Source organism: Apteryx mantelli, chromosome 21 (assembly GCF_036417845.1).
Source record: "Apteryx mantelli isolate bAptMan1 chromosome 21, bAptMan1.hap1, whole genome shotgun sequence".
Classification (NCBI taxonomy): Eukaryota; Metazoa; Chordata; class Aves; order Apterygiformes; family Apterygidae; genus Apteryx; species Apteryx mantelli.
The window spans coordinates 9,600,743-9,621,302 of record NC_089998.1 but is presented as its reverse complement, the minus strand read 5'-3'; the positions used below and the strand labels follow the sequence as shown (position 1 = coordinate 9,621,302).

At 48.0% G+C, this 20,560-nt stretch overlaps 1 protein-coding gene across 1 annotated transcript in view; it reads right to left on the bottom strand.

Moving 5' to 3' along the window:
• The window catches only part of ASTN2 (astrotactin 2), a 433,335-nt gene that overhangs the window by 29,903 nt on the left and 382,872 nt on the right, over window positions 1-20,560 (bottom strand). The window contains exon 20 of the mRNA XM_067309282.1: window positions 8,924-9,065. Coding sequence (XP_067165383.1) covers window positions 8,924-9,065 — 142 coding nt within the window. The remainder of the gene's footprint in view (window positions 1-8,923; window positions 9,066-20,560) is intronic.

Here is a 20,560-nt window from a genome sequence, read left to right as displayed (position 1 = left end):
AGAACTCTACCAAAGGATGTAGCTAAGTTTTAACACCTCTACTTTACAGGTGGGAAAACTCAGGAAGAAGCAGCTACTTTCAAGTTACTTACTAAATTTGAGTGTCTCCATTTTATGTTGACCTACTTTGGTACAAACTAAGCTGAAGTCAAGGCGAGCTGTGGCACCACCAATGAAGACTTGAAGATGATGCTGGCTGGGAACCCAAAAATGGAGATGCCTGAATTCATTGGCTACTTTTGCAAAAGCAAAAAGGGACTCGGTCACCTACAGCACTAACATAACTTGAGACAGGAAATGAAAGCTCTGAACTTGTGAAAGAGAGATTTCTAAAGCCTCAACACATAACTGAGGGAGCTCTGAAAACGCAGGCACCCTTGACAAACCTGCTATTAAACAAAAGGCTTAAGCAGCAGCAGTTACAGCTAACGAACTACAGGCAATCCCCTGCCCAGCTTCTGCTCCACGATCTGAATCCAAGCCTCACTGAAGTCTAGGGAAATAACACACCCCTTTGACCGCAACGGGGTCTGGGTCAGACCCCAAAATCAAAGACTGGAGCGGTCTGGAAAAGCCCAGGTGCACTCAGTTTCCTCTAACTTCCCTATTAAGGATTTGAAGAGAAAAACAAAACAAAACAACCAAATTTCTTTTTTGGAGAAAGCAATCCAAAAACCCAAGGAATAAGTAAATGGTCAATCAAGATCTATTGGAAAGTTCAGCAACCCTCTGTGCAGGGGACTCCCTCATCCAGCAGCTCCCCCCTAATAAGCACCCTGCAGACTGGAAACAGATTTATCCTGCGACCTTGAGAGAGAGAACGGGTGGCAGAGCTGGAGGGGTCGCTCTGTGCTGATAAACTGTAGTGTGGCAGGACCAGGAGATGGGTGCCCACAGACGTAATGCTTTGCGTAAATGAAAGATTAAAAGAGGAATCTTCTTTTTTAAAATGCATAACAAAAAAAAAAAGGAAAAGGAAGATAACAAAGTGCTCTCTGGGAGATAAGGCTAGTGAGGAGCTTTCTGTGCCTTTGTTGTTACAAGAAAAGGATAGGGAGGGAGAGTATGCAGCAGGTGTCCTCTGGAAAAACAAAACAAAAAGAAATTTAACTAATTTTAGGGACTTGCAGGCCATGTATGAAGTATGCACACTGCCGGAATGAGCTGGGACAGATCTTGCAGGTAAAAGCATCTAAACTTTGCTTCCTAGAGTGTGGAGGGAAAGATATGCAGGCAGGATTAGCTTGCGACTTATCTTTTTATTTGGATCAGCATCACCTTTTGGGCCCAATATCTCCAGCTTTTGGGAGCTGGGGTCCCATCCAGAGCCTGCCTGAGCTGATTTATTCCAGTGGGATGTGGATATGCTCTAGCTTCAGATGAGACCTCTAGGTGCGGCAGTATCTGAAGTGCTGGGCCTCAGAGCAGCTTCTCACATCCTTCCTGGTGGCACATTTCTGGATATGGCTGAGCTGCTCTTGGCCACTCCTTAGGGCTGGAATTAGCCTACTGAAAACTTAAATCGTCTGTAGACATCACGTTGAACTGCTACCTGGTGCAGGAAGGCAGTCATAGGAGGAGGCAGAAATTTCCCTCCCCAATATCAAAGCGTTTTCCAGCAATGAATGAACCCACACGCTGCAAATCTGACCATCATTTACAGAAAGAAATAGCGCAAGGTTTGCCTGGGGTGACACAAGACCTTTCCACCCACAAACTGGTGCACAGAGAAGAGATAATTGTGCTAACAGAGACTGGCGCAGGAAAATGTAGACAGGACAGGACCACGTAAGGGACCAGCTCAGATGCCGATGCAAACTAGCCCTGCCACACCAGGGTTGTGCACCACCTAATACACTCTTATTCTCCTATGGGGCTTGGTAGAGCAGGTGCAAAGCCACGGGACTGCTGAGCAAATGCGGCTGGACCGCGCCTGGGCCTGAGCCGACTCACACACAGCCTGCTTGGACCTCTCCACATCGTGCCTTGCCATAATTTAAATTCCAGCTTGTTTTGGGCTGCGTGCACCCCGGCAGGACGGAAACAGGACCCAAGAGCTCCAGACATTATGTAATACTGCCTCTTTGTGTCAAAGTCCCGGTGCTACCCCCTCGCAACGGTTAGTGAGCATCGCTCCCGTAAAACAGCCGAGAGCCGCGGCACCAGGCTGGCGGTGCTACACAAGGCCCTTCAGCTGTGCTCTGGCAGTAGATGGGAAATTCCAGCTGACTAAGTGACGTCTCCCACTGTCCCCTATCACTGTGTAAAAAAGTCACTACCAGACTGGCTTTTCTAGGGAGAAAAAACCCCCCCAAAACCGAGAATAAGAGAGAGAAGGGGGACAGCTTCAGGCATGCCACTTCACCGTTCCCTGCCTCAGTTTCCACAGCTGTGAAATGGCCAACAAGAACTAAAACACTTGTCCTTCTCCTGAGCCATTTCTCCCCTGCAAGGTAAGAGAAACACCACTCCATTCAGCAAATTCCTTGTGTCCTGGAAGGGGAGGGGGGATCAAACCTCAGTGCTGCTGTAAGAATCAAATCAACACTGTCCTCAGCTTTCTAACCTTCAGGAAAAAGGTGCTCTGTGCTGTGGACAGCTGATGAAGAAAAAAAATGAATGCAACGCAGTAGTACAGTGCAGCTTTCGCTGGCTTTGAAGCAAATCAAAGCCAGCAACATCTGTGTTTATATTTATACTGCATCTCTTGTACTTGCTCACCCATCAGTCAATGAGATGAGACTTGGAAAGATCTATTTTAGCAGCATTAGGTTACTACACACTCAGAAATAAGAATATTCTTCAAGCCCATAACCGTAAAGGGTTACTAAATTGGTGATGGGAAAAAAAGGTGGAATTGCAAAGGTCCATTTGTCTATCAGCATATGAACAGGCCAAACTCCTCCTCTCCATCCTGTTACCATTTCCAGGAAGAATCATCTATTCGCACACTCCCCCAGCTGCAGTACCCTATACAACAATCCGGCCGTGCCTCCTCCTCCTCACCCCTCCCCACCAGCCTTCCTCCAGCCACCCCCAAAGGAGCAATGCAAATAGCCTATGCAAACCTAAGCTAGATTTGAAGCTCAGATGCCAGGAGTTTTTAGAACAAAAACACCAAGAATGTTATTTCAATCCGGACGTCCTGAGGAAGGGTGGGGAGGAGCTGGTCATGGGGAGGCAACAAAGGTTGTTCTGTTTTTTTGTGGCACGAAGTGTAAGCAGATGCAGAGAATTTGGGGAGGATAACTTGGCCCTTCCAAAAAAATGCCAGGAGATGTTCATACGCTTGGCAGATACTAAGGAAGAAGGTTCCACTGAGGCCAGTAGAAAGGCACCTCCTGACTCCAGATCTCTCCCAGGTGGCTGAATACTGGTGGCAGAGACAAGTCTAAAGTCATAAGTAGAATCCAGGCACAAACCCAACTTTTAGAACAACCAGAGCAAAATGGTTGGTAGTAGCAATATTGCAATAGCACCTGGAAGCCCTGATCTGAGCCACTGCAGGCTTGGCTGCGCGCAGAGTTAGCAAGAGAGAGTTCTGTCTTACTGAGCTTACCAACTAAGGAGACGAGCAAACAGATGAAGATGAAAGTGAGACGAAGTGATCTGTTTAAATCACACAGCAGAGCAATGGCAGAGCTGGGAACAGCCTCCAGCCCCTAGACTCAAGGCAGAAAGAATGCCTGTCTTTGGCATGGCTTCCAAATCTGTAGTCTCCTGCGTAGGATTATAATGCTAATAAAAGAAACCAACATTGGAAACTGCAGTAGGAGCCCAACCTGCTTCCATGCATGGGGCTTCATTAATATTAGCAGAGACTACCTCCTTCCTCTGTTCAGTCCCTGACCTCCCTGTAAAGACTGGCTTTGACAGGGCCAATCCACTCCACTCTAGTGATCTGCACATAGCCCAGATGGGCCCAGGCAGCTCGGTGGTGGACTTATTTCAGCAAACAAATGCATATCCAAGCCAGTCTTTGGGAAGCCTGGTTATAAAGCAACCCTAAACTGCTGAGGAAGGAAGAGCCTGCAGTTAGAGCACAGGTCTGGGATTGAGCAAACACTTGTTCAATTCCTCACTTCCCTTGTTTGAGCTTCGGCAAGCCAGGAATGTCTGAGAAGAAACTACAGCCATACGCTGTTCGGCTGCAGGAAGCTGGAAAGCATGTGGAATAGAAGAGGTGGATCCAATGAAGCAGCACAGCTCCTGTGCACACAGGGGACTCAGCCAAGGCCTGTAACAGATGTGTTTTAACCCATGCCACTGAACTATTTGGGATCTGTCTCGGATTGCTCCAATGCTCATTCATGTGTCTTCCTGACGGAAGACCAACAATAACAATTAGTATCATATAAGGAGCAGTGGATCGTTGCCAGCATTAGCAGACTCTTGAGCACCAAGGGTTTCCAATCCACTTTTTTATCCCAGCCATGCATAAGGCAGAGGTCAACCAACATTAATCAGCCTTGTTCTGGGCCAGTTCCTTTAGCGCATTCAGCTTGTTGAATTGCAATCGTTGTTTCTCAGCACTACGAAGGGTCCCTCCTAGTCAGCTTTTTTGCCTCTTTCTTTAAGCTGGCCAAAACAAGTATATTCACCGTTGGCCAGAACCTGGTGGCAGAGACTGAGTCTGACCATGGTGGAGATGGCCTCCATGCCCACTGGGGATGAAGCCGGCTAGGCAGGCTTTGTCAGGTCTAGGCTGCAGCTGGGAGCCTTGTGTTGCCATTCTGAGGTTTGATTAAATCCACTTCCATCCAATGGAAGTGCCCAATCTTCATCCCCCAGAAAGTGGTTTGCACAGCACATGCTGTCCTCTCTTCTTTCCAACGCTCTTCAGAAACTTGCTCTCCCAGCAGCTTTGGACTGGTTCAGGATCACTCCAGGGTAACCCTATCTGGTCCTACAAAGGGAAAGCAAATTCGAGGCTTCTTCTCAGCAAATGAACACACTCCAAGGAAAGGCTCTGGAAGGGATCCTGATGACTTCCATATTATTTCCAGTAAATTTTGTGCTGATTCTTGGCACAAACACCGGAAATGAATAGGCTAGGTCAGGAATGTAAATAAAGTGAAACATTGGGATTTAATCTAATTTATAATTATAGTATCTGTGGTGTAGGGAAGAGAAGTTGGTGTGTTTGCACTGCAGCTCCATAGAAGAGCTGGAGGCAGGGGGGGTTCATCTCCCATTCCAAAATTTCCCTTTTTGGCTCCCAGCTCTTGGTGTTCTCCCCAAGTATCTGAACAAAGGTGCTGGGCTGGCAAACCTGCTTTCCAGCAGCTGATCAGGTATAGCTCAGTAAAGAGGTGTCCCGAGGCGCTCAGGGAATGACTGGGTAAGAAGCTGAGATGGCGAGTTGGGCTGAAGGGTTTGGGAGGTTGCAATATGCACTAGGAAAGCTCATGTCTCAGCAGCAGAGATTGGCTGGGTTTGCAGGGGAGGTGGAGGATGTTGGGCCATGAGTCATGTAAGCTCAGTCCTCCAGCCAGAGTTTGGCCTCTGAGACAGCATGAGCCCTTTCTCTTGACTGGTATTTGGTGCTCAGTGCGTCATGAATTGCCTGTCTCAGCACAGTGCTTCCTAGCTCCCAAAGCATCCGCCTGATCGGCATTAACTGCTCTCCTGGCCGGCTGGCTCAGCACGAGCTGAAGACTGCACAGACATGCAGATGTCTCTCCCTCTGCTTTCCTCACCCCATCCTCAGTGGGGACTCTTCCAGACCAACCCGGGAGAAAGCTTGATGAATTGCCTCTGATCCAGCTGAGCTCGTGGGAGAATCCTCTCTCTTGTGGCGCATTTTGCCATGATTATAAGCCTTTTGTTTTTTCAGAGCTTAAACTAAATTTGTTAGTCTTCAAAGACCATCCACACTGCCTGTGTGTGTACTCATGTGATTTCAGTGTGAACCACACACATGGGCACCCATGCCTGACAGGTTGACATGAGTGTCCACACGAGCTTATGGAGCACACACATCTTTGTTGATGTGAACTATATTCCCCTTGAAAACCCTCCATGCAGGGACTAGCAACCTCAATGTACCACAGGCAAGGTCAGCAGGCCCCTTATTTTCATCAGACTGAAACTGCAAAGGACAAAGAAATTAGTTCTCCTTTTGTTAGTTTATGTTTTGAAATTACAGAAGTCTCAGAAGCAGAGAAATCAATCAGACTTTGTTTGTTTGTTTATTTGAAAAGCATTTTCTGGTTTTGTTTTCTATACTCAAGCCCAGCTTTGATCTCAGGCTGGTAATATGCCAAATGATTGGCCAACAGCAGAGCGTAATTGCTGTAGGTACTGCAGAAGAAAAGGGACAGGATGTCAGACGCATTCACAGAGCAGGAGACTTCCATGATCTCCCAGTCCCCTCTCCGGGCTCATGGGATATCCTCAGACTACTCAACAAGCAAAAGCCTTTGCTTCTGAAGAGCTCTGATGCTGCACAGGATCTGTGTGTTCACCTAACAGGCTAGACAAAAATGCAGAGCCCTGCTGCGTTGCTATAATCAAGATTATACCCAGGTCAGAGCCTTCCAAGATAGCTATTTTTCTGCAGAAACAAATGAAACAAGCAGAAGAAATTCAATTTAAAAAATGACCCTGTGCCTGTGTTTCTGTTGTTGTTATGTCCGCACGGGTTCAGAACAGAGTGTTAGCCTCACATTTCACTGTTCTGGCTTCCTTCACGCTGTGTCGCAACTGTATGGACATCTGAACAGAGGAATATTTAATATGTGTGTTTATGTATCTGGGAATGCACAGATGCTAAGTAAACACGTGCTGGCTAGGTCCAAAGTTGGAGCAAATGCGTGTGTGTGCTGCATATATATGCATGCATAATAGTGTAAGAAAACATGCTCAGTAGTAGATGTATCACTCCATGTAGACGTGCTTGGGAACATAAGCACCGATGCTGAGGACTGTGCATCCTTCAGCGTGTGTGCACATTTCTGCATCTCCCGGAGAGTGGGCCCAGGACCCCCGGATGCCACATGAACATGTCCCCGCACGTGTGCACATGAGTGCGCACACCCATGAGCAGTGCGTGCCCAGCCCTGCGAGCACGCGCGAAGGGAGGGAGCCCACCCGGCTCCTCGCTGTCCTGCAGGAGGGTCCACAGCTCCCTGATGCCCATGCATTGACACCTGCTGCCTCCCCCCAAAACTTCTGCGCCTCTCCTGAAGGCACCTGCAGAAAGCGGGAGGTGCCCGAGCTGCCCCCAGGGCACGAGGCGCTGCCAGCCTCTGCCTGTCCCCCTCCAAGCCTGACCCAAGGCCGCACAGCGGAGGCTGGCTTTGGCCAGAAGGATGACACAACACCGGACAAAGCTCAGTGCCTTCCACCCAAGGCTCTCCAAGCCCTTTACAGACATCAGGAATTAGATCACGGAGCCCCTAAAGAGACGGGGGAGTGCAATTATCCCTGCCCAGCAGATGGGGAAGATGATTTGGCAGCCCGGGCTGTCAAAGAGCCAGACCTTCTGGCTCCCCGCGCGCTGCGTTCACCTCATCTTCGGTCTCCCCAGCAAACGGAGCGGCGCTTCCCTTGCCCAGCGCCCTGGCAGCCGCCCGCTGCACTGCTGATAGCTCACGACTGACCGATTTTATGGGAGGTGGATTATTAGCAAGCGCTGTGGTTGTTCCAGACTCTCCCTGGCACCTTTTCAGAGCAGCCCAATTCCCAGCGATAATAATCATTATATTTATGCATTATATATATTTAACAAGAAAACATTTAAAATGATTAAATGGCAAGAGGTATCACTTGGAGCCCACTCCTGGACGCAGCTCTGCTCCAGAGATGTGTAATAAAGGCTTTTCCCTCTTTGGAGGCTGTCAACATACTTAACTGGGGGGTGGTGGAGGGGGAGGCAAAGGGAAAGTATTAATCAAGATCTTAAAAAGTTCTCGCTGACAGACCATTTGCCAGCTCTCGCTTTAACTGCTTTTGTGGTCCCATAAAAAGTTTCATTACTCACTACAAAATGTGTTTTAATTATTACAGTCACTCTGACATTAAGCCCTGAGTGTTTCTCTCCTGCTTACTCTCTCTCTTTCTCCTTCCTGCCTTTTTTTCCTCTCACTTTTTTTTTCCCCTCTTACTCTCCTGACTCTTGTCATCCCCCACAAGACGCAGTGGATGCTGGGCCTAGAAAGCACACGCGGGAGAAAGAGGGGTCTGAAGAGGGAGGCAGGGACCCAGGCGATCCGAGTTCCCCCGATCGTGAAGGCCTGCAGGATTTTTGAGCTGTCCTTTAGAAGAGGAGGTTGAAGAGCCCTGACCCCTCCCAAGTATACTGTAGGAGAAGTTAACGTCTGGATGCTGAAATAGTCCCACTGCTTTAGGCACAAATTACTCTGCAGCCTTTGAACAGCAAATCCAATCTCTTGTTCTCAAAAAAAGTTATCAGGGCTGTTTCAGGAGAGTCAAGTGAATGAGACCGTCAGCACAGGTGTGACCAAGCATCTTTACGGAAGTGGCAGGATGACAGGCAGCAGTATTTGGTGTCCCTCTGAGCTGCTATGTGTCCTACTAACGTAAACAGGAGCTTAGTAAACAGCACCTAGCACAGAGGGCTCAGGCCACCTTTTACATCTGGCTGCTTTGCTCCCCCAATCCCACCATGCACGGACCTGGAAGCCCATCACAGTGAAGATGTGGGTTATTCCAGTGGGGTATCCCACAGACCCCCAGTGCCTCCAGTGCTGTACTGGCACTGGTTTGCCATTTCGTTAGTTGAGGCTAACACCCAAAGCAACAAAAGAGTCTCATCATTTGTACAGCGTCTGGTGTAACACAGCACAGACCAAACCAAGGCCCTTAGGCCCCATTGTAAGAGAAAAGCTAATAACAATTAATTAATAGCACTGGAGATTCCCTCGTGCCCCCCGGCACCTTCCCATACGCCTCTCCTTACTTGTACAGACCATCTGGTTCCAGGCACTTGAAAATGACTGAATAGAGGCTGGTTTCGGGAACGTCTCCATGGCTCCTACCCGCTGCCACACAGGAGGTTGCGAGGCCAGAAAGCAAATCATCCGCAAAGCTCAAGGATTCTCCTGGAGAGCAGAGAGAAGAGCAAGACCGAAACATTAATACAGATGCAAACTCTTGCTGACCATTTAAAGAATAACGCAGGAACACTCCCACGCAGTGCAGGCCTCAGGGCAATCAACAAAGTCTAGTTGGCTGTGGCTGGTGGGAATGACCCCAAGCCTATATGGAGGATATTGCCCATGGACAATGCACAAAGCAAGCAGAAAACACACTTGGGCCATCAGTTACAACAGCGATCCATAGCAGAAAAATGAAGGGCCTACACCAGCCAGCCAAAAGCAGACAGCATGAAGTCATAGCTTGGACAGCGGAGCAGTGCATTTATAGAGCATATAGGCAACATGTGGACTCACTTCAAGGACAGCTGACAAGCCAACTGCAAACACCACATGCGAGACCCACAGCCAAGAAGGGGCTCCGTGGCTGCTCTTCGAGCTGATTGTTGCAATGACCATAGTTCAGCCACACCGAAGGACTCTCACTTTTCAAGGGTTTTTTAAAATATTAAAAAAAAACAAAACTGAAAGACTTTTGTTTGTTGTCTGTTTTACAAAGCTTATTTAACACTTAGCTCACGACCCAGCTGAAACTGAAAATGCCCCATTAATTAAGCTTTTGGGGCCTGATTATCCCCTGCTTTGTCCATGTGTCTCACTCTACCGGGGCAAGGTCTCCACCAGGTAGGTCCCACTGCTTTCCATTTCCATTTTGCATCAATGTAACTGAAAGTCCAAGATGCCAAGTGACACAAAACCAGACCAGCTGCCCTAATTGTGCCCTCACTCACACAGACCGGAATCCGAGGAGTCTGCTGCAGTTGATAGAGTCATGCTGGTATAAGCTAACTCGGACGCAGATTGCTGTGCAGGGTACCTTGTGCATGTGTAAATGTCAAGACACCAGAGCAGAGAGAGGAGGAGAATTCCCTTCTCAGCACATTTCTTTCTTTATTTTTCTAAAAGTAAAACTGACTGAGAACTACTGCAATGAAACACAATTCTAGATTCTTGGTATACGGTGTAAGAAATAACCCATTGGTATAAGCAACACAGAACACCTAATTGTGTGGGCTGATTACCCAGGTAGAAAAAAAAATCCCCTCCCCTCCAACCCCCCAAACCACATTTGCGTCTTGTCTCAAAATTCAAAATTCAGTAACAAACGTCCCCCTTGGCTAGAGAAAAGAGCAGCAATAAATTCTTTTCCTCCCTAAAGGAATCCAAGTCTTAATTATTCATTTTAATGCTCCCAGCACGACTTGTTCTTTCCAAACTTTTTTCAGGCAGCTCTGTCACTAGTCTCCGTAGCTTAACCTAGTTACGAGATATGGGTCTGTACCAAACTCCAAGCCAATTCAACAGGCAGGTTTCGTTGGCAGTGGTAAAATCCCTGCTTGGAACTCAGAAGCATTGTACGGCCTTGAGCAAGTCCCTTAGCTCTGGGTTTATGATTTAAACAAACAAACAAACAAAAACCTTTTGGCTTTTACTTGGCTATTGCTCTTTTCCAGCTTTCATTTCCGTCCTTTTTCATACAACATGTAATTGGATTGTGGAACTCCCTGTCACAAGAAGTCATTGAGAACAAAGACACTGCTATGACTTAAAAACAAGATGAATCACAAACACATAACGAAGAAGTAGGAACAGTTTGTGTTATCAAACTATAGAGAGCTTTTAAAACCTCTTCCAACCTCAAGCAACCTCTATTTTGACCAGGAAGAAGGTTCCTGGGGGACAGATTACTTCACGGTTTCCTGCTGGGGGGACCTCACACGTTCCTCCAGAGCACTCAGAACCGGCTGCCATAGGAGTCAGTGCAGATAGCCCCTGGCTCAGCCCCGCCTGGCAACTCCTGTGCCACTACCAAAGGTGTCGGGGTTCATTTCATTTTATTGTGTTTTCGTTATTGCACTTCCTTTGCTTGCTCTCCTACTTCACTTGGACCTTGCTCTTTGCAAGCAGGAGCCATACATCTCTGAGCAGATGCCAGGCAGTCCCGGTCGTAGGTGCTCATTTGCACTGGGATCAGCACTGACCTTTCCCCACTGCACCTTTGTTATTTAGAGCCGCGGCAGCTGAGCTGAAGCTTTCTCCGTCGCCACACAGGCAGATGAGTTCCTCGGAGAGAACTGGCAGGTGGTTCGGGCTGAGGTGACGTGGGATGCATTGTAAGGACCATATGTGTGTGCGCGTGTTAATACTGCGGTACACAGTGTTTGGGCACGCCACTCGTTCCTGCATGCTGGAGAGCCAATGCTCTCCTGGCTTATGACAACACTTCCCTGTTAACAGTTTGAAATGCTCTTTTGCAGGTGCAGAATTTTAGAGAAATTCAGTTGTGTCTAGTTGCTGACTCCTCATATAACCTCTACCTGGAGGGAGACAACAGGGTTAAAATAACGCTTTCATTAAAGAGAGCATGGAGGTCGTTAACTACCCTATAAGGAACCTCACAAGCCAAGGAAGAGGAACAGTGTCAGTGCCCAAGTCCTTTTCAGCCTTTTCTCAGGACATTTTTTTAACATTAGAAAACACAAAATAAATTAAAACAGAAAAAATGGGTCCCAGTTACTAAAGCATATACCCTGTATCATAGAGCCAAGAAGACAGATTAATGCTGGGCCCTGGCACCCAGGTCCCTTTGCCTCATTCAGCCCAGCTGGCCAAGCATCTCCATGTTTCTGCAGTTACCTTCTCATGTGCCTCATGGCAGGGAAGGCGAGATGGGCCATGGCTGGCTGTCAAGGCTGAGGCAAGCACTCTGGGGTGAATTCTGGAAGAGCGTATCACCCATCCAGGCACCAAACTACAAGGTGAAACTTCACGCCATGCCCAGCACATTGCGAGATTGTTGGACGGCACCTTTGTTTGAAAGTCTGGTCCCCCAAGAAGCTAAACTGTTTGCCTGATCCACTCATTCAGTACCTGGGTTCCTCACTAACATTGACAGTTAATACTAATTTCAACCACCTCTTCTGTTAACAAGAGATTTGCCTTTCACAAGGACTCCCAAGACGGCCGCCTGCGTAGCAGAGCCGTGTTAAACACAGCTCTCCGCAGTTCCAGCCTTGCCAGTGGGCCTGAAGCCTCATCCTGCACCCGAAGCTGAACAGCTGCCAGAGGTCCTGCTCAACAGGAGCTCTGGGGAAACACAAGCAGAGCCCTGGCTATTCCGCATAATATCCTGCTGCATATCCCCTTGCAGCAGTTCTACGCTCCAGAATCACTGCCTTCCATATATGCTTATGGCACATAGGTAAGCAGGCTGGAAATTTATGGAGTGACATTTGCCAGGGTCTCTTGACAGCCTGATATAACAGCTTAGAGAGGTGTGCCATGTCCCCTTCCCTTCGGTCCAAGCTCACAATGGCATGGCCCTTGTTTTTTCCCCAAGGGACTGCAGAAATCACTGTTTCAGATGTGGCATTCATTCATTTTGCTGCAGCCAGACATCTAATCATTGATTTTGTCTCACTGATCTCCTGGAAACTTTTGCTCTCCGCCTAGTTTACTAGATAGCCGTACACGCTGCTTTTGCTGGACCTGCGAAGCCAAGCTGCAGGGGGTGGGCTGGCGGCTGGGAGGGAGACAGAAGTGCAGCCTGGCTGAAGGAAAGAGCAGTTAAGGTTGACAGAGCTGGCACGTGGGCTGCTGAAGCGGGCTATGGACTCCTCCCTACCCACCACACACGGAGGACCAAGCTCAAGGGACAGCATTAGGGCACTGAGATGAAGCAAGCGGAGCCTGCAAGGCAGAGAGGAAAATAACAACCACCACCATCCAAACGCATCAGAACAGGAAACATCCTCAGAAATTATCTATTCCGGAAAACTGGCACGGAGACAGCATGTGAGCTGGCAGAGACACAGGGGGAATGGACCATAAGGGATGGTAGAAAGGCAGCAGGTTGCTCACCCGACCCTGCATCAGGACTGAGCAGCACTTCACAGACCTGAACACTCTTCAGCTAATCTTGTACAAACAAAGCTCTGATGCCCGCGGGAGGGACCATACCCAGACGTGTTCTCTTTGCCCCCCCCCCCCGTCTTGCCCCAGAAAGGCACTCAAATCACGCTAGACATATGCACGTGGCTGACAGACAAGCTAGGGCTTCGTGGCTCCAGCCCCTGAAGAGCTTGCTCCAGCCCTCAGCTGAGCAGGACCTTCCCTCTCCCTGCAGCCCAGGGAGGCTCCAGGTGGTGCTGGCTTTGGATCCCAGGGATGGAGACCATCTCTCTTAGGTTGTACAGCAAAGGGGAAGGCAGCCAGAAGCAGCTAGGGACTAGAGGCAGGCAAGGAGCTAAAAAAGAAGGGGTGGCAGGCAAGGAGCTGGTACAAGCAGACAAAGCAATACTCTGGGGCACCAGGTCCTCGCCATCATCGGCCATGTTAGGTGGCAGCAGCAGCACAAGCAGTGCGACGTGCGGATCGTGGAGAGAAGGCGTCACACCTCAGCCTCTGCCTAAGGCCCTCCTGACCTTCGTACTGGTGCGGGGAGGGACAGGTGAGGGAAACTGGAGGGGACTTGGCATCGGTGAACAAAGCGCTTCAAATTGGAAATGCAGACTAGAACTAGCAAGTGAGAAAGAGCAGGAAATTTGGACCCAGAACAAAACCCCTCTTGGCACCATGCTCTAGGACACTAGCAGTCCCCTTGATTCCTCTGACTGCCCTCCAGGGCACAGCACAGTTGTGTTTTTTGATTTTTTTTTTCAGGTCCTGAAGAAAAAGGGTGTTGGGAAGCTTTTTTTGCTCCGTGGAGCGGCTGTGCTGTAGAAACTTTAACCCAAGGCACCTATCGCTCGGCTGCTACGGCGGACTCAATGACCTGGGGAGCTCCTCCTAGTTCTGCATCCCTAGGACATGGGGCTGGGTGAGGTGCTGGAGGGGGAGACAGCGACTGAATCTTTGCAGCTGGAGAAAGAGGAAATTATGGACTGACAGAGATAAAGACAATGACGGGTGGCAAAGGAACTAGCTGGGCAGAGAGACTGTGATGAGCAACAGTGCAGTATCAAGGGGGAGATTTGGACTGGCAGTCCATGGGCATGAGGAATATCAACCAGGCTGTCTATGCCAGGGAGAAGGAGAGATGGGACAGGAAAGGAGAATGCAGGGCTGAGACAGGGAGTGCAAAAGGTAAAGCTAGGACTTGCAGGGAGACTGGAAGTAGGATGGAAAAAGTCATGCACAACCACTGAATTAAACTGTATATTAAAATTGCACAGATAACTGTCCTTAAGGCACTCACAGGCTTTAGAGTGCTTGGCTTTGCAACCTCAGTCATGTTCTCTTAGTGTAGTTTTGAAGGGAGGGGAGCAGGCTAGCAATGAGCAATGCCCTCAAATGCAGGAGTGGCTGCGTCACACGATGGTCTGACTCTGTCACCGAGTTCAATGGGATTTGCCTTGCCTGTGGAGTGCACTGCTAGTCCCCCTGCATGGGAGGAAATGAAGTTCACAGGGTTTGCCAAGGTGATATCAATTTGGTTTAAGCCAAAACCCTTGCAATGAAATCCCTACAGCGAAAGGGTGCTTTGTGTTCAACGCTGAGCCTCCGGTGAACTTTCCTCTGTCATTGGCCCTGCTAACGATGGAACAAAAGCAAAGAGCTTGTTACCAAAATAGCAAAATAGATGCTAGCAAAGGTACCGAAACCTCAGCCCTAAGGCTGGGAGTATTTCTGCACCTGTGTAAGCAGCAGTGAGATTGCTGTTGGTGCCAGACTGCACGGACCATGGAGCAAATGCGGGGTCAGGTGAGGGATGCCCCAGGGACGAACCGACTACCCCGAACTGCCTGTCAATCTGCAGCGTATGCAGGCAGCTGCTCTTCTGTGCTCCCCCCAGGTGACTTTTTTCCTAAGCTTCGCCTAGGACCAGAGGAGAACAATTCATTCTCTAGATTTAGATTGGGAGCTTGTCAGTCGGATGTAACTAAGGCAGCGGGTGTATTCGCTGGCATTGCAAGAGGATGACGGACCACAAACACAGTCCTACCAAGTAATAGCGGTGCTAGGTTGTTGTATCCTGTAGCAACAGAGGAATACTGACCTAACTGCACAGGGCCTGGTGACAGCTCAGTCGGAGCGTACCGTATAGTGTTGGTCTGTGTTCACGAAACAGGCATCAAAACTGGAAAAGCAGGAAATAAGGGTTCATAGGGGAACAACGAAAGGCACAAGGAGCTTACCATGCAAGTGGAGACAAAGGAAAAAAAGGCCAAGTAGAGATACATTACTCTATGAATATATCAACAGGGCAGGCACTCAGATGGAAAATAATTATTTAGGCTAATGGGCGGTAATGGCACAAGAAAGTAAAATGGATATGAATAAACGGTCTACTCCTGAGAAGGGCAAATAACCTAACAATCTTTTAAGATGGAGTTTGATCATTTTATGAAAGGGATTATATGGATAAGTAGCTTGTGATGAAAAGCAAAAGGGCTTCTCTTTCCCGTCTGGACCTGTGTTCTCACACACTCCCGCCAGCAAATATAAAGAAGGATTTCAGCATCCCAAAGCAGCCCTGAAGTACAGACCTTCTAGATTGCTACGGTATCTTTGCTCACATTATTAAATTTCAGAAAGAATCCAAAGATTCTCTGCAGAGTAAATGATAGCTAAGTAGATCATCTCTGTGGAGTAGGAGATATTTTATTGACCAGACAGCCATCTGTGTCCTTCATTAATAGTAATAAATAATTGATGTCATGCTAAATAAAGCAATAAGCTGTTACAGATATCAAGGACAAATGACCAGCTCCTGTGAGGATGTCTCACCTGTGTTCACTTCTCAGTGGCAACAAATCCAAACCAGAGCCGAACATCACTATGGTAAGTGCTGTACCCAACAAAAGATGCTACCTGCAGATGACAAGGTACCGGGGCAACACTGCTCCACAATAGGATGCTGACACTCCTAATTGCATGCCGTATCCCTGCAAGACTCTCTTCCCCCTAATTTCCACGCCACTGCCTTCCCACGGCTGGTTTGCCCCAAACCGTCCAACTCCCCAGGCAGCTTTCAAAAATCAATCCCTGCTCTAGTAAGGGTTGCCACAAAGATGCAGCTCTCTCCACGTGGCATTTCCCTTTGCTCTCCAGTGCAACTCCTCACTAGTGTCTTGCACTCCTCTGCAGACAGAGCTGTGGAGTTTGGCAAACCTCCTCTTTTTGGTTTTGTAAACATGTATCTCGCATCAACTCCAGTGTCACCATGAGTCAGAGCTCTCCCTAAAACAGAGAAAAATAACAGCACATCTGGAGCTTGCAGGGGGGTTATCCCTAGTCTGTGAAGCTTTGCGAACCTGTGCTGGGTAAGGCCAGGGTTGGCTACACCAAGGAGAGTAGGTCAACCCGCTACTCATGGCTCTGGGAGAGCCCCCAGGAACGTTAACTCAGCAAGATTTCCCACTGGGGGAACTCAAGCTGATGTCCCACCTGGTGGAGGACATCCCAGGCTCAGCAGCCTGTCTGCAAAGCTGAACTGATGATCTGGTCTAAAGGGAGCGCATTTCTAGTCATATGGGGCTGTATTCAGACTGCCGACTGACACCTACCACGGGCCAGGAGAGGGACTGAGGAATTAGAACAGACAGGAGTGGGCTCAGCCACTCACTGTCAGCATCTATCAGTGCAACATCTGTCTCTCTCCTTCGACTGCGAAATGTGCCAGCGCCCAGCAGTCATGGATAGCACGCAGGATGAATCACTTATCAGCTATGACTCCTGCTGAAGACAACAGTTACAAAGCTGAGTTCAACTAGACTAAACAATAGCGCTAGGTCAGGAGACTCCTCGAAGTTAGAGAAGGAAAGGTCCTTCTGGACCTTCAAGCGAGCTTCCCAGGGCTGAGAGCAGCAAAGGCAAAGCCCAGGCAGTGCAAAACGAAGAAGAAATGAAGAGAGGGGAGACCTCTCTGCTGTGACTTTGCCATTGAGATTCCTAGAAAGAGCAAGAAGAGGAAAGTATGAAGACACCAATGTCTCTCAGTCTTGACAGCTTCTTTACTAGACTAGATTAAACCAATCCTGCAGCGTTACCAGTCACTTTCTTCTGATTGTGGTTTTCTCTGTCTTTCTCCCTCTTGCTTTTTTTCAACCTGTTTTTAATTTACTCTTGTGGCATCTCTGACTGTGACCTCATTCTGGTACTTAGGAAAAAAAAGAGAGAGTGTCCTTTAAAAAAGAAATGAAAGAAATCATATTTTATTTAGCTTGGTTGGTTTTGAAGCTTTAGCAGAAGAAAGATTAACCTTTTCTGCCTAACTTAATGAAAACAAGGAGAAAGTCTGTATGGATAAATAAATATCTGTGTGGGTATGGAGCAGGCACGATCGTGTTACAGCCCCGGTGGAGCTGTAATGGGGAACAGGCGCGTTCCTGCACAGCGGCTCCCAATTCCCTATCCATTTTCAAGGAAAGAAAAACAGAGTAGAATGTCAGAGGCCCAAGTGGGCATAAATGAGGAAGCCCAGGGAAGGCAGATGGGGCCCAGCGAGGACTTCCGTCCCCGGCAGTGACCTTCGGAGCAATGCCAGGAAAGCAGATGGAAAAGGAGGCTTTACTCCACTTTGCTCTTGCCAGGTTTTGTTTCTGAAATCAGGAAACAAATGGCATGCTGAGGCCTCCAAATTTGTCACGTTTTGGGGGTCCTCTTCACAGCCTCCTCTTTCTCCAGGGCTATTCCTCCAAGGAGCTGAGGTTCAAAGGAGGGTTGTGAGCAGAAGGCCTGACCCAGCTTTTTGGAACGATAGATGGGGAGCACAGGCTTGCAGGGCTGTTCCTCCGGAACAAGGTTATACCTGGTTTTAATGTGCTCTGGTCTGGTTCTTGGTGGGGGAGGGCAGTGAAAGGTGGTTTGTCTTGGAGATGATGGGCTGATTTAAATTAGTGTAACATAACTTCAGGCGACAGAGCTGTTCTGATTTACATCAGCAGATGGTCTGTCTCACTGCCTAAGAGATCATTAAAAGCAAACTGTCCCCACTGATCCTGGTGGAAGGATGTCAAAACCTCTTTCCCCAGATAGCTTGCCAGATTATAAAAGAAATAAAAAGGCCTAGTTCTTACTGAAAAATCTTCTGCCCACTTTCCAGGAGTACCCACACATGCTGGTCTCCCTTGTTAGATGGAGCAGACCTAGGTCCCACTCCTGAAAGCCTGCAGTCTCCAAAATCATTTCTTTGTCGCGACTTTTCCCAAAGACACATCAGGAATCCCTCTGGCAGGACACAGGCAGTCTAGGTTAAAACTAGGTAAGGAAAAGCTAATGATTTTCTGTGCAACTTTGGGCATAGTCTGTGCCTCACTTGCTAACTTACACAACAGAGCCAGTAGCAACACTTCACTGAACGACTGGTCACCCTGCCCAGTTTAAGCTATGAATTTTGGGGGGAAACTGTTTTGTACACACATACGGTCCATATGATACTAGACATATTTGTAATCATGAAAGACTCTCCTCTGGCCTCTCCAGTTCCTCTGCTGACTGAAGACTGCATTTGTAAATGAATGAACTTTCGAGAACAATGTTTTAGTTGAGCTAAGAGCAAGAGTTGCATTTTAGTGCCACAAAAGTCCCTTGAATGTCTTTGTTGCTGCTCTCCAGGGCTAGAACTTGCTGCAGACAAAGTGACATACAGAAATGAAGGACAGGCTGTCTTGCACGACTCTTACCAAGAGCAGCCAGTTGAGCAGAAGGAAATGGTCTTAATTTGGATGAGCTGCGATGTTCTAAAATCATGATGCACAAGGCTAATCATGAGCGTATCCTTCTCTTAGGGTCATCAGTAGGACTCATTGCTACTTCATCTGAGCTCTCCGCACATGCTGCTTATGACAGATCTTTCATAGTATCTAAGACCTCGGAAAAACTGCTTCAACTCATGTAAAAATGCATTGCCTCCTCCATCTCCCCCAAGGCAGTATGCTGCTGGAGGAGAGTGGGAATTAATGCATTTCATTCTGTGCTGTAAGCCCTCCAGCATTTCTCAAGGTTCACTGGGTTGCTAAGGGTCAACCATAGCCAGACACAAGCTGAGTCTGCTATGCTTGGAGCCATCCAGACATGGGCCAGTTCCAGTCTCAAAGCCACGTATTCACATTAGCATGGTAGAGAGTCCAAATGAATGTATCTGTTCCCTTGGAGTTAGTTTTGGGCTCTGTGGCACATTAACAACCTGGTTTCAAGGCAAAGTGGGACTCCCTTTGTGCTACAAGCTGTGCAGACACACAGCAAACACATGAACTCTGTCCTCAGATACTTCTGCTCTGGCAGAAGATCCTGTCCATCACCACAGATCTTGTTCCCACCCTCATTCTTGCTTTTCTTTTATTTTTAGATTGTTTTAAATTAGAGGTTTCTAAACAATGGACTAGTGATCCTGACCACTGGTAGTCCCTGAGGTCCATGGTCAGCACTCTGCAGCTGATCCAGGGACTGCCTGGAGCCTTATGTTCAAAAGGAATACCACCAGCCTTGCTACAGCCCCAGAACCACTCTTCTGCCACATAAACTGATGTGTTAGATGTTTCACAAAAGGCAACAAACCCTGTACCATACATAATTTCTTTCTTAAATGCACAGAGCTGCTTTTCTGTTGCGGTTCTTAAGAAAAAGTAAGGGTTTGCAAACCACTGTCCTAAAATGACTCCCAAATTTTGGATGCAAAGATGACACCAAGCAGCTGGGCTCCTCCAGCCCAGAACACTAGATGGTTCCATCTGCTGCTGGGATTAAGGTGCCTATCTTGAAATGGTGAAACACTTTGGAGGGTAATCCAGGGATCCTTCCTAAATAAAGGCCAAGGACTAGGTGATTCTGGCCAGTCCAAGTGGGCCCTAGTGATATTCCTGCCCTGTGTCTGACATTCTAACTTGCCTAGTACACAGTCCTCCTAACCTGCTTAGTACACTTTGATCGACCAAGAAAGCAGGGGAGACCTGCCAAACAGTGGGTACGGGTCTTCATTTCCAGCTCTACTGAATGGTCTGTCACCTTTATTTTCAGCTATGACCAAGTACTCAGGTAGTTTAACACCCACCGAACCACACTGATTGAGTTGCACTCATTTGAGATTAAGTCTTTAGAGAGGTCTTGCACACACACACACACACACACACACATACAGAGCGTCAAATACCAAACTAGCAGGAGGGCGAAAAAAACACTTCTTAGGAAGAAACTCAGTGTGCAATTAATCTCTAAAAACATGATTATCTTGAGTAACTTGTCAAATCAAGTTACTGAAAACCTATGCCAAAAAGCTATCAGTTGTTCTGTGCTTCACTTCTTGCACTTATTAGGGAAAGTGAAATTTCTGGAGTTCTGTGAGATCAGAAAATTGCTTCTATATCACCACTGTTTCCTTCCCCTCCTCCTGGTCCCTTCTTACACTTCATGGCTCAGTGATGGACCATACACCAAAGTTCATTACTGGCAATGGCAACCGATTTAAACAAACTATTCTTTGTTTGGTCCAGTTTACTCTA